General features: G+C 38.5%; 1 protein-coding gene across 1 annotated transcript; it reads left to right on the top strand.

The window, feature by feature from the left end:
- Window positions 1-11,589: 11,589 nt before the first annotated feature.
- Window positions 11,590-13,201, top strand: LOC110898540 (glutathione S-transferase T3-like). The gene is made up of 2 exons (XM_022145332.2): window positions 11,590-12,220; window positions 12,390-13,201. The coding sequence occupies exons 1-2, from the start codon at window positions 11,818-11,820 to the stop codon at window positions 13,136-13,138; spliced, it is 1,152 nt and encodes a 383-aa protein (XP_022001024.1). The 5' UTR covers window positions 11,590-11,817; the 3' UTR covers window positions 13,139-13,201.
- Window positions 13,202-14,860: the final 1,659 nt, after the last annotated feature.

Raw genomic sequence — 14,860 nt, forward strand, 5'->3', positions numbered from 1 at the left:
AGGAGAAATAGACTAGTTTCGTTAAACTATGAGTTTGACCCTGCTTACAAAAAGTGAATGTGTATATTTACTAGGTGTATTTAATTAGCACACTAGTAATAGCATGAAAATATATGACAAATATTATAACAATTGTTAGTCTATGTTTGATCATACACATCTTAATATAGTGTCAATTTAATGTAACGTCGGTATTAAACATGCTTCATTTCTTGTTAGTAAATAATGTCTAATGCTTGTGTCTTTTTTATTTGGCATTTATATATGGTAGCACTTTCATTAGATAGTTTTGAATTGTAATTGTTTGAATTTGAAAATGTAAACACTACGCATCAAGTGATGCGCAGAGCGGCATTGGTACGTAGCGTATCAATGATACGTTAGTAGTGATGCACATGAGTGGTGCGCTGGGGCAATTTTCCTATATATAGGATAGTGTTGCGCTACTAGTGTCATAACTTTGGATGCTAGCTTTGTAAAGGAGTCAGCGTGTAACAAAGTGTTGCCGAAATTTATATAAAAAATTTAATTACTTCTATGTGTCATTCTCACTCACTTTCTACGTATTCTGCATGATTGATCATGTTAAAGTAGGTTTCTTATCGTTCTACGATGTCTAATCATGTTTACGAGACCGTCCCATGAATATTATTTCGTTGATTTTTTAAGCCTTTTTGTGTTTTAGAGCATTTTCACCATCAAATTTCATCCCATTTCTTCTCACAAGTCCTATTTTTCATCTTTTATCATAATCACCAAAGAAATCACCTAAAAAACGCTCAAAACAGTAGAAATTACGGCAAAAATTTCCAACTCGTGTGTTACGCTAGATAAAACGCATCAATGATGCGTGTTCACCACAAGATACGCACGCATCACTAGATAGTGGTATGTTAGTTTTTGTGATACGCGTCAAGGGGTGATACTTAGCTTGTTATACGCTTCAAGTGTGGTACGTTCAGAAGTGTGATATGCTCCATAGTGTGATATGCTAGGGTTGAAGAGTTTTGAAAAATTTCTAAAGTGTTAACAGTGGAAGACTTTAGAGCGTTTATGGATAGTTCATGTGGGAACATTGTGCAAACTCTAAATCTAGACAACATCATGGGAACAAACAATAAAGTTCCGAAGCTAATTAGCATGGAAGAGTTTCCTGGTTGAAAAGAATGGTTTGAGGGTTACATTTTTTGATATGATGCTGATTTGTGGATAGCTATCGAGGATGAAATTTCAAGGGTGTTGAAGTTTTACCAATTTCAAAGTCTGAAGGTGACAATAAGAAGAACTTTGAACGTGAAAAGAAAATGTATAATCACACTACGCCAAAATAGGGATACATGCTACATCTTCTAAAGAATCATAAAACTTTCAAGTCTTTGTGGACAGCTTTACACAACAAGTACTATGGCAATCAAGACATGATTTAAAGCAAGAAGGCTCTAATCAAAGAAAGAATTTAAGATCTTTATGACTTATGAGTCTTAAAAATGAGTCGTTACATGCCTTAATTGGGAGATATTGTCACTCGCCTGCAGAACTGGATGAGTACAAAATCGATATATCCAATCTTGAGAAGAATATCAAGCTTGCAGATGCTTTACAGACAGTGAGTGGGAAAGTTTTCTCATAATGTTGAAAGGGCAAATGAGTTGGAGAACCATGAGTATTATTGATTTTATTGGTAAGCTTAGGGCACAGGAATTGGAGCAAAGGAAAAGTCAAAGATACAATCTCAATTCATAGCTCAGGATCCAAGTCTGTATTTAAAGAATAGCAGCTCAAGCATGGTTCAAGGACCGAAAATTCAAACTGCTTTTAATGTGAGCCCGGGGATAGGAACTATTTGTTAGCGAATATATGTTTACCATATATTCGACCCACCATATCTTCTCCATTTAACCATTGTATAACTTATTTAGTTTCCTTTTGTATGTACATCATTGTAATTATTTATACCGGTTTCTATCAATGAGAAGAATCAATCAGTTTTACAGAAACTCACATGGTATCAGAGCGCAGTCGCTCAATACCCTAATCCGTTTTTCTTCTTCTTCTGACCTCGGTCGCCGCACAGCTTCTGGTCTCGACCAGACCCTGTGTGTATCTATCCTTTTCCTACTTCCTGTTCCGGTCCATCCACCATGGTTGAAACCCCTAATTCCGCTAACCCGGATGACACTTCCGCTAAAACAGCAGAAACCCCCAAACCCGGGCACCTTCATCCTGTCTATTCTGTGACTAATATTCAGCAGAAAGTCCGGATCCTTGATGGTGTTAAGGTCTCTTATACCTCCTGGGTTCGTCTATTTCAGCTCCATGCTCGTGGTTATCGTGTCATGGAGCATATTGACGGCACGCCGCCACCCGCCAAAACCGATCCCAACTATGCGTCCTGGTTCGAGATCGATTCCATCGTTCTCCAATGGATTTACGGGACCCTCTCTGATGATCTCTTGGCTAAGATCCTTCCTTATGGGGACTCCACGGCTCACAAAGCCTGGGTTCGTCTACAAAACCAATTCCACAGCAATAAAGGGGCTCGGATTGCTGCTTTGGAGCATGAATTCGTCAACTTGACACTCAAATCCCAGCCCTCCTTGGAGACATACCTTCAGAAACTTCGAGAATTGGCCGACCAGTTGAATGACCTCGTCGATACCCCGATTACTGATCAAAGACTCGTCCTGCAGATGGTTCGCGGCCTGCCTACCGAGTTCGATACCATGGGCTCGCTGATTAATAATTCCCTTCCTCCGTGGGAGGAGGCTTGTGAAATGCTGCTCAACGACCAGAAAAGACGGGCGGCTCGTGATGTATTGGATGGGTCTTCTATTGTTGCTGCTGCCCAATCGAACCCATCACCACCTCCCTCTTCTAACCCTTCCCCTGCTGCACCCTCTCACCCTCGTGACCCTCGGTCGACGCCGACCCAGACTCGTGGCGGCCGAGGCCGAAACCAAAGCTACAGGAACGGGGGTCAGCAAACATGTTCACCCTCCCACAAACCATATAACCCATCGACACCTCCACCCTGTCCCTACTGGGCTTCGCCTCCTTATTGGGCCCCACCCCCATGCCCGTATCCCACAACAGCCCAATGGCCCAACCCTTGGCCCAATTACAGCCCTGCTCAGCAGCCCGTTTCACAGCAGAACCCACCTCCGCAACAGCCCACTACAGATCAGTCATCATCTTCCCAGGCCCAGGCACATTTTACGGACCTTGATGCTCTTGACCCGTCTCAGATTGCTCAAGCTTTTCAAGCAATTTCCATGGAATCTCCTGCTGACGACAACTGGGACATGGACACTGGAGCCACTTCTCATGTCACTCTAGACCAAGGTATACTTTCTACACTTTCCCCTTATTCTAATATAAAGTCAGTACTTGTTGGTAATGGTCAGCGTTTACCAGTTATTGGATCTGGACACACCACCATTAACACACCTGCTAAAACCTTTCACCTTAAAAATGTCCTTTACAACCCTAACTTTATTAAAAAACTTATCTCTGTTCGTCAATTCACTATTGACAATAATGTGTCTGTTGAGTTTGATCCTTTTAGCTTTTCTGTGAAGGACTACAAGGATGGCACGCCGCTGAGTCGCCATGACAGTTCCAGCGGCCTTTACTCCTTCAACCCGAAGTCTCTGGCTAAAGCTTTTGTTTCCGTCTCTTCACCTCAGTCCTGGCATGACCATCTCGGTCACCCGGGTTGTCATGTTATGGATTTTCTTAGTTCTAATCGTGTTTTGTCATGTAAAAAATTAGACTCTACTTTTGTTTGTCATGCTTGGTAGTTATCTAAACATTCACGTTCACCTTTTGTTGATTCTACTACTAGTACTTCTATGCCTTTTGCTATTGTTCATTGTGATCTTTAGACCTCCCCGATCCTTAGCACCGCAGGTTACAAGTACTACATGGTTCTAATTGATGATTTTTCCCAATTCACCTGGGTCTTCCCATTAAAGTATAAATCTGAAACATTTACCAAGTTTACTCATTTTTATGCTTTTGTCCAAACCCAATTTAAACTGAAAATTCAACAATTTCAATGTGACATGGGTGGGGAATTCAACAATCACAATTTTTTAAACTTTGCAAACCAACAAGGCATACAATTCCGTTTCTCGTGCCCACACACCTCCCAACAAAACGGTAAATCCGAACGTATGATACGACGCCTCAATGATATTATGTTGTCCTTACTCATCCATGCCTCCTTACCATCCAAATTTTGGGTAGAGGCAATACACACCGCCTGTTATCTACATAATATCCTCCCTACCAAAACCCATCAAAATAATACTCCATGTGCCATCCTTGATCACCGAATTCCATCATATGAACACCTTCGTGTGTTCGGGTGTGCTTGCTACCCCAACGAGTCTGCAACTCGCCCTCATAAACTTCACACCCGTTCCTCTCTTTGTGTCTTTTTGGGATATCCAGCAAATTATAGGGGTTATCGGTGTCTTAAGCTCTCCTCGGGAAAAGTCATCTTCTCTCGGCATGTCACCTTCGCCGAGACTGCCTTCCCTTTGGCCGCCTCCATTGATCCTAAGCTATCCCCCTCCTTTTGCGATGACCCTCCCCCAGGGTTTTCCTTCCAACACCCCCCTCGGTTACCATCCCACCTGCCCCGACCACCATACCACCTTCACCGACCATTTTACAACCTCCCCCCAGCTTTCCTGCCACTCCTGCCCACCCACTCGTCACCACCCATGCACCTCCTGGTGCCTCTCCCATCACTTACCAGCGTTGTGCCCGTCCACAGCACAACCCGGCCCCGGACCCACCTCCCACATCAGACCAGTCCACTACTGCTCAGCCACCCGTCGAACCTAATCCTCACCCGACAGCTGACCACCCACAACCCTCTCATCCCATGACCACCCGATCCCGTGCTGGTATTACTAAACCTCGTGTTCCATTCAACCTATCTACTGTCACACCCGACATCTCCCCTTTACCCAAATCCCACCTTGTTGCCCGTCTAGATCCAAACTGGAACGCGGCTATGGCCGACGAGTACAAAGCTTTATTAGATAATAAGACTTGGGAACTTGTACCAAGACATTCGTCCGCTCCAGTCATTAGATGTATGTGGTTGTTTAAACATAAGTTTCATGCCTCGGGTAAATTCGAACGCTATAAAGCACGTCTGGTTGTGAATGGTAAGATTCAGACAGTTGGGGTTGATTGTGATGAGACCTTTAGTCCTGTAGTCAAACTGACTACCATTCGGACTGTTTTGAGCCTGGCAGTTTCTCGGTAATGGCCTGTCCATCAACTCGATGTAAAAAATGCTTTTTTGAATGGCCATCTAAAAGAAACAGTTTATATGCATCAGCCTCCAGGCTTTGTGGATCAGGAAAAAACCGGGTTTCATTTGCAAGTTGAATAAATCGTTGTATGGGTTAAAACAGGCTCCTCGGGCATGGTATCAACGGTTTTCTACCTTCATTACCAACTGCGGTTTCAAGAGCAGTATCTGTGACACTTCTCTATTTGTTTATCAGAAGGGACATCATCGGGCATACTTACTGCTGTATGTGGATGACATTATTCTTACAGCATCTGACCCTTCTCTCCTGAACCGCATAATTGCATCTTTGAAGGCCGAGTTTGCTATGACGGGCCTTGGGGCTTTACATCATTTTTTGGGAATAAAGGTTGACAACAAAGCAGGGGGCCTCTTCTTGTCTCAATCATCGTATGCCTCTGACATTCTTGCCCGAGCCAACATGACAACCTGCAAACCATGTTCCACGCCCGTTGAGACAGGTTCAAAGCTCAGTGCGGATTCTACGTCCCCTACAGTTGATGGTACCTTCTATCACAGCATTGCTGGTGCGCTCCAGTACTTGACCATCACTCGTCCGGACATAGCTTATGTGGTGCAGCAGGTTTGCCTCTTTATGCATGACCCGCGTGAGCCTCACCTACAGTTCTTGAAACGCATCCTCCGTTATGTCCGTGGAACACTTGACTTTGGTCTACAACTTTCTCCGTCTCGACCTACCACTCTTACTGCCTATTCGGACGCTGACTGGGATGGTTGTCCAGACTCGCGATGGTATACTTCAGGATTTTGTGTTTATTTGGGGGACAATCTTATCTCCTGGAGTTCGAAGCGCCAGCCGACCATTGCGCGCTCTAGTGCCGAGGCTGAATATAGGGGGGTTGCTAATGTTGTGGCGGAAACTAGTTGGATTCGAAATTTGCTATTGGAGCTGGGCGTACAGGTGACCCAAGCAACAGTCGTATATTGCGATAACATTTCATCTGTCTATCTCTCACAGAATCCGGTACAGCATCAGCGCACTAAACACGTGGAGTTAGACATTTATTTTTTTCGTGAAAAAGTCCGTATTGGTGATGTTCGCGTTCTTCATGTCCCTGTTGATTACCAGTATGCTGACATCTTCACCAAAGGCCTCTCCAAGCAATTGTTCACTCGTTTTCGATCCAGTTTGTGCCTTCGTCAGGCTACGGCTCAAATTGCGGGGGTCTGTTAGCGAATATATGTTTACCATATATTCGACCCACCATATCTTCTCCATTTAACCGCTGTATATCTTCTTTTGTATAGCTTATTTAGTTTCCTTTTGTATGTACATCATTGTAATTATTTATACCGGTTTCTATCAATGAGAAGAATCAGTCAGTTTTACAGAAACTCACACTATTGTCTGTCTTACATAGCTATTCTAGATGGTTTAGAGGGTTTCAGTCATTCCCCAATTTCACGTGTGGGATGATCGGCAAGAAGTGCATTTGTGTAGCGTACATGTCGGGAAGTTATATTGGTCAAAGTTCATTTCAAATGATTTTTCAAACTTTCCACATCTACAACAACATAATCAACCAACAAACCACAAAACTCACAGAGTTAGGACAAGTAGTCAATCGGTGTGAACGTAATGTGGTGAACTTACAACTAAGTGTTAACAAAAATGCAGGTTTGAATTCAAATAAGAGTTTGAATGCAGATGATGGTTTGAATGCAAATAAGGGTGGGAATGCAAATGAGGGTGGCTTTGCAAATGAAGTTGTTGTTAATAAAAATGTTGGTGACAATGTAAAATATAAGGTTGTTCATAATACCATCCATTGGAATCTAAATGAGCCTGTTAATGAGGCTTATTTTGTTGATGGTTTTAGTTTTGATGACATTGAATTCTCCAGAGTATTCACACCAGATGTCAACGCCAATCAGGTTGATAATGAGGACAATGAATGTATGGGGAACAATGGGCATGAGGCTGAGAATAGTGATGAAGTAGATAATGAGCATGATTTAGAAGATAATGAGAAAGATAGTGATTATTCAACCAATTACTTGTTTGAGGATGAGGGTGATTATTCTCATGATAGTGCTTACTTGTTTGGCAAGGATAGTGTTATGGAAGGGATGGAGGTTGATATGAGGGACTTCAATGATTATGTTGATAATGATGAAGAGATTGTTGTAACCTTAATTATGAAAATGTAGGTAACCATGATGGTTATGCTAGTGAAGATGTTATAGCTGGTGAGAATTTAAGCTATGAATCATTTGATAGCTTAACTGATGAATTAATGGATGAAGTTCCCATTTTAGATCTTGTTCTTCAAGAACACGAACAACTGAGTATATTCAACCAATTACAAATCGATGAGTGTGCGGAATCCACTAATAGATTTACCGAATGTACATAACAAGCTAAATAAACTTATTAATATTTGGTTCAACAGAGTTTAGATACAAGATGATGATCAGAGAATGAATGTATGGCTGAGGTTATTGTGTTTAGCAAATGGGGAAAAACCTATTTATAAAGTTTGTTCATTGACTTCCCATTTGCTAAAAGCTCCCATTTGCTAGAAGTTCTCATTTTTCTAAAAGCCCTCATTTGCTAAAAGCTCCATATGCTAAATTCTATTTAGCATATGGGACCATACTCTTACAAAACCTATAATCAAACTCTAATCCAATGACAAACACGTGATACAAACAAGACTCAATACTGATAACATTGTCTAAATGAGATCTCCCAGCTACTGACACTATTTATGCACCAACAGACTCCTCGTTGTTAATAGATGGAGATTTTCTATCTTCGGTATTGATTAGTCTCGATATCACTTCTTCATGTTGGAACGTCAGCCTCTAAGATGTATCAACGAACTCCTCCCATGATGATGCTTCCAAAATTTTATCGTTTCTCAATCTCTCAATCACGAGTGCTTCAAAAGATGTAGGAGGAAGATTCTAACTCGGTATCTTCTTATCTGAGGAACAGGTTCACTTTTGGACGATGTCAGTTGTTGTGTGGTGTGGAAGTATCCTATGATCCTCGTGATGTCAAGGTGGAGGAACAGTGTGATATCCTATACCCTTAACTGAACCCTTGGTTGATTTTTTGGAAACGATGAGATCCATAACAAAAGATAAATTTGTGTAGCTTTCAAGTTTTCTTTTTAAACTTGAAAATTCACACTGAACGTTAGCATAATCTTTTTAACTTTTATCAATTTCAGCCAAGTAATTGTTAATTGCATCTTTTTTGTCTAAAACTGTAATTTTTTAATTCAGATGCATCTTTTGTTAAAGCTTCAATTCTTTCTTTATAAAAGTTTTCATCTTCTTTAAGATTTGCTTGATCCAAATTGTTTAAATCCTCAATAGGGATGAGCATTGGTATCGGGTATATTCGGTACCGGTATCCACTTTCCCCGTTTTTCGGTACCGGTATTTACAAGTAAAACACTAGAAAATTAATCTTAATGCGCCAACTTGAAAAAGTTTCGTCTCACACTAGAAAAATTCTTGACCCTCGATTGAAATCAAGTAAGAATCGGCTGAAAATACTAGATTTGATAGACCCGACCCTCTTTGTCTCTTAAAACTTATCAGCCCACTTAAAAACTATTACGAACCGGCCCGAATTTAATAGCTACACACTTATGTAGTTATGGCACACAAAGAATTTGTAGAACAGGCCCTACTATCGTTTAAAATTTCGATTTCAAAGCCCACTATTTATTATTGTAACTTTCGGTCCAATCACTTTGTTTAACAACCTTGACTGGCCCATAACTTCACTAAACATACTAGCACAACAGTAAACCTATTCAGTTAAGAATAGCAACCCAATTCTTTGAATTAATCCAATGAGGCCCACACATCTTTAAATCACGAACGCCCAATTAGATTGTGTCTTTTTTATTCTGTTTTACGAAAGTCAAAACCCTTTGTTCTTTCTAGTAGCTAAGACTACTCGGGTGTGTAGGAGACAAGTCCTTGAAGGATGTTACTCCACGTCATCGTTATGCCAAAATTCAAGGAGGATGCCTCACAAACCTTCAAATCATTTTAACTATTCCAGACTATTCTCTACACATCCTCTGTTTCACACACACACACATCCTCTATTCTACACATCCTCTGTTTCACACACACACACTTTTTGTTGTTTTCCAGACTCTTCACCGATCCCGTTCATTTCGCCGGAGTTTTTCACACACACACACTTCCCGACTCTTCATTTCGTCGGAGTTTTTCACCGATCTCATTCATATCGTGCTCGGAGGATCTTCAGTTTGCCGTAGTTCATCGAAATTTTTAGGTAATTCTGTTTACGAAGCTCTGGTTGTAGTGATTTTGTTATTTTTAGGTTAATATTGATTTTTTTTTAAGTAGCCGTTGAACGGCATTAAAGTGGTGAGGTGGAGGGTCGGCTGCAACGTCTTGGCCAAGACAGAGAGGACGACGATGGGCAAGGGAAACGGTGTTGGGGACCGGCGCCGGGGTTAGACGGGGCAAGGCCGTCCTCGTACCGAGTAGCCTAAACTCATAAAATCATTTCTTATTCCCGAGACAACAATTTTTTTGAAAGGCGTTTCTTAGGCTATGGAATGTGGAGGAGCCCCATCCTTTGAGAATGGTCCCCCACGTCACTCGCCACATCACCACCCAAGAAGGATGGTCCTCCAAGAATGAACCAAGGGTGTGGAGGATGGCCCTCCACCCTTTATTTAATTTTTTATATAAAAATTTAACATTTTTTTAAACATTACATAACTTATAAAATAAAAACATTACATAACTTAAAAAGAACATTACATCACTTAAAAAAAAACACTACATAACTTTAAAAAAAAAAATAACCTAAAAAAACCACTAGATTGCTAAAAATTAAAAACCTAAGAATTCCATTTTTTTTCATTTTACGCAAAATGTGACGGTCTTCTTCCGGATACGTGTTAATATCGGTTGTCATTATCTTCCATTCCTCTATTTATGCCACCTCATGCTTCAACCTTACCCGTTCGTCTACCTAACGTTGCTTCAGTTTTACCTTTTTAGTTGTGACCTGGGTGTATGCTTTGAACTGGGTCATCAACTTGTCCATTTTCGAACTGCCCACTAATGAGGCTTGTTTTTTTTTTTTTTTTTTTTTTGCAGCCGCTGCCTTTTTGGCTTTGTCTCTTCCAGTGGGACGTACCTCCTCTCGAACTACATTCTCTTCCTCATCAAATTCAGGCTCGCCTTATCTGACATCGTGCGTCCGAGCCCCCCGCACTATAACTTCCAGTCTCCGAGTTTTAGTCCATTTAGTGATTGCAACCTTGTTTGGAACCAACGCCCACTTCTTATTGTTCTTCACAACTTCCCATGCCCGGACGTGTGGGAAAACCTGCCTAGACTCATCTTCGTATCTACGCATCGCCTCTTTAAAAACGCTTTCGTCACTCCACCTACTTGGACGATTAGTATATAAATTGTTATAATACCCAACAAAGACGGTTGATAGTAGATTGCATCTTTCGCCACTTGGAAGCGACAGAATCGAGATCTCGATACGGACCTTATTCCATAATCGCAAGGAATTTTTGCTAGTATTACCTTCCAAAAACCATCGTCGGTTTGGTTGTTTCCTTTATTTTAAAAATATAATAAAATTTATCCATTAACAAGCTTAATATATATATATATATATATATATATATATAGGGATATATATATATATATATATATTAAAAAGTTTAAACTTTATATATTTTTACATATCAACCGCCTTTTGATGTATTAATCCACGCGTTAGTTGTAACAACCAGAATATTTTATTTATATACTTGTACCTCTATCTTGATTTATGAAACACTCTATATTTTTTTTAGAAAATAATATAGTAAATAAATAAAAAATGTTCATTTACTTTAGTTTTAGTAACCTAAATAATTTGAATATTTGATAAACTAAATGTATTTGAATGTGCATTGAAGTATCATAATATAATCATCTTGCTTCTTTTAAAAAATCACGTTCATGGAAAAGAATATAATAACCATTTTTGAGACACTTGTCATCATATTAGGCTATTTTTATAGATAAGTATTATTTTAGTTTAATCTTTTTTAATTAATTATATATAATCCTCCTACTAAATATTATTTAGTTTAATTTCTTATGGATAATTATTAGTCTGCCCGTAACGGGGCGTTTTTTTTAAAAAAAAATTGCAAAAAAACGCCGGATAACGCCGGAACCCCCACTACATGGGGCGTTTCCGGGCGTTTTTTTTGAAAAAAATTGGTGCTGGCGTGGTTTTAAAAACGCTGTGAATTGGAAAGAAGGGCCAAATTCGACCGTTGGCAACGGTCAAAAAGTTATTTATTTTTTTTTTTAATTCTAAACTTTACCCACTATATATATATCAATCCATTTTCTCCAATTTTTTATAAAATTTCTACTACTTTCTCACCCACTCTCTTCTATTACTTTATAAAAAAACATCCACTTTCTCCTATTTTTTTACAAGCATGCATCCATACCGACCCCCGTTTGGTGGCCCCGCAAGACCCACGAACCCGAACACAACCCAACCGCAAACCCCGTACAACCTACAAGACATGGACCCGAGCTTTTTAAGTTACGCGGCTTACTTGAGTGGCGCCCCTCCTTTTGTTCCTCCCACCTACGGCTTTGGTCAAGCCGGCGGGTCGCAACCGTCACAACCCGAACCCGAATCCGAACCCGATGTCGAGGTCGTGCCGGAGTCGCAACCCGAACCGGTGCAAGACAAATCGAAACGCGGCAGAAGGTCGCATAAGAAGAAGGAAAAGGATGAACCTCGACGTGCAAAAACAACCATTAAATGGACGAAGGACGAGGAATACACGTTGACTCGGGCGTGGCTCGATATTTCGGAGGACGAAGATACCGGTAAGTTATTTTTTTTTTTTCAGATTTTTATTCTTTTTTTTTCTGTTTTTTTATATTCTGTTTTTTTTTCTGTTTTTTTTTCTGTTTTTTATATTCTGTTTTTTTTTTTTCTGTTTTTTATATTTTAAATTTCAACTTATATTTTTATTTTTTGTTTTTAAATTTGTAGCAAACTTTCAAACGGGCCCCGTTTTTTGGGATAGGGTGCGTGCACTCTTTTTTAGCTCGTGGGGTCAAGGCGAACATCGGGACAAGGATTCAATTTCTAGCAAATGGACCGACATCAACAACAAATGTCACGCGTTTCAAGAAGTTTACCAACGTAACTACGATAATCGCCCGAGCGGTGAATGTGACGTCGGGGTTTTAACAAAGACTTTGGAGGAGTTCGATAGGACGAAAAGCCCTTTCACGTACTATAAGTGTTGGGAGCTACTACGAAAAAGTCCAAAGTGGGCGCTTGTTAATCCAATGACGTCAAGTAGTAGACGCCGGGCTAAAAGGTCAAAAACATCATCCTCCGCCGACCCGTCAACTCCGACATCCGATGCCCGTAATGTTGATTTAAATGAAACGTTGGACGTTGACGAGCAAATTCAAGAAGAGTTGGTCCGACCCACCGGTAGAAGAAAGGGAACCGGGAAAAAAACGGTCGAGTCGTCTTCCGATCTCGACCTAAAGGATGATTTCGAGGAGATGAACCGTCGTCTCCAAGATATTCGCGACCTCGGCCACAAACGTTGGGAGATTATGAAAGACCGAGTAGTTGAAACCAAAAAGTTCAACGAGTTGCAAGAGGCGCGACAAATGGAAAAGGACATTGAGTTTTTGTCCAAACCGATCGACCACCTCCAAGGCGACGCGTTGATCTTGGCACAAATGCGTCGCCAAAAAATACGAGAAAAATATGGACTTTAGATCATCTAGTTTTTTTATTTTTTTTTCTGTTTTTTTTTCGGTTTTTTTAATTTTCTGTTTTTTTTTTTTGTATTTTTTTTCAAGTATTGTAATTTATATTTTAAATTAATGAAGACTTTATCTTTTATATTTTAAAAAAAAAAATAATTGTCAAATGATTGAGTGGGCATTATTGGGATAATGCCCCACTACACCTATTTTTCTATAATGCCCAAAGTGTGACTAGGCTGACACGTGGCGCATAATGCCCCATGTTGGGGGCATTATTCTTGTTTACCACTACGGGTGGTCTTATTTAGTTTAATCTCCTTCTCATTTATAATATTACTAGGTTAGAACCCCATGTATTACACGGGTTAAATAAATGTTAATTTTATATACTAAGTAATAAAAAAGTTACATCTTTAAAAACACGTGCGTTGCACAGATTTAATAAACGCGTGTATTACACGGCTTGAATACATATAATGTAATCGGTTAACACACATAGTCGTCAATATATGTTTTTGGAAAATGAACTTTGATGTGCTATATAATTTTTATTATATTTTACTTTGTTTATTTATTTATTATTAGGTTAGAAACTTGTGTATTACATAAGTTATAACATTTTACATTATTTTTTTTTATTTATTAATAGGTTAGAAACTTGAGTGTTATACGTAGCCGAATCAATGAAATACTAAATAGTTATTGATAAGTAAAAACAAAAAAAAAATAGTTCAGAAAAGAAAATTAAATAAATAAGAGATAAGAGGAAAATGAAAATAATTGTATATTAATAATCATAGAAATTGATATTAATAAATAACCCGTTATAATCAACAATATATATTGATTCTACTATATGACAAAACGATCCATTTATATTTATTATGAGGATATATTATATATCATCTAATAATATACATATTGTAGCTTATTGGTATAATAACTGTATAATCCTTTATCCTGTATAATCTAATCTAATTTAATACGCATATAAGTAAATAAATACATGATCATTTAGATGTTTCTTAGCTAAAAGAACACACAAAAATATGCAGGAATCTTATATGTAAATATTAATTACGGTGAAAAGTATACATACAGACTAATTTTTAGAACGTTATATATAAATTAACCATTTTGATCTATCGAAATACAAAAAGACTAATTTATAGAACGTTATAGATAAATTAACCATTTTGATGTATCGCGAATATCGATAATAAAATGAATTTATTTAAATAATTTGAAGATAATTTTATGTAATATATTACCTTTATAGAAAGTTAATAAATTATACATTGTTTTCCGAATAAGATTTAAAGGATAAAATTTAAAGGATATGATAACTTAGACAATCCATATTGATAGTTAAAAAAATCGAGCATTGTTTATTTAATTTTCAAGGTATAATATTTGACTTAAGTATATCCAACATCTTATTTTTTCAGTTTAATTTATTATTTAATATCAAAAGGATAAAATGTTGTTACGTTTTAATTTGTTGTTATTCTTATCATTATTAGATTAGATTAAATATTATTATTATTTGTATTATATTAGATTAAATATTATTATTATTAGTATTATTAATAATTTTAATCAATTAAATGAGTGAATAACAAGTGTCCCAAAACAGGTTTCTTTTATTATATAGTATAGATTTATTTAACTAATAGAGTAAATTACGATTTTGGCCCCTGTCGTTATATCACTTTTACTCTTTTAGCCCAA

Source organism: Helianthus annuus, chromosome 13 (genome assembly GCF_002127325.2).
Source record: "Helianthus annuus cultivar XRQ/B chromosome 13, HanXRQr2.0-SUNRISE, whole genome shotgun sequence".
Taxonomy (NCBI): domain Eukaryota; kingdom Viridiplantae; phylum Streptophyta; class Magnoliopsida; order Asterales; family Asteraceae; genus Helianthus; species Helianthus annuus.

Coding starts and splice junctions, on each gene's coding strand:
- LOC110898540 (XM_022145332.2), top strand. CDS start 11,818: ATGCATCCATACCGACCCCCGTTTGGTGGCCCCGCAAGACCCACGAAC. Junction 12,221..12,389: donor TTCGGAGGACGAAGATACCG/GTAAGTTATTTT, acceptor TTAAATTTGTAG/CAAACTTTCAAACGGGCCCC.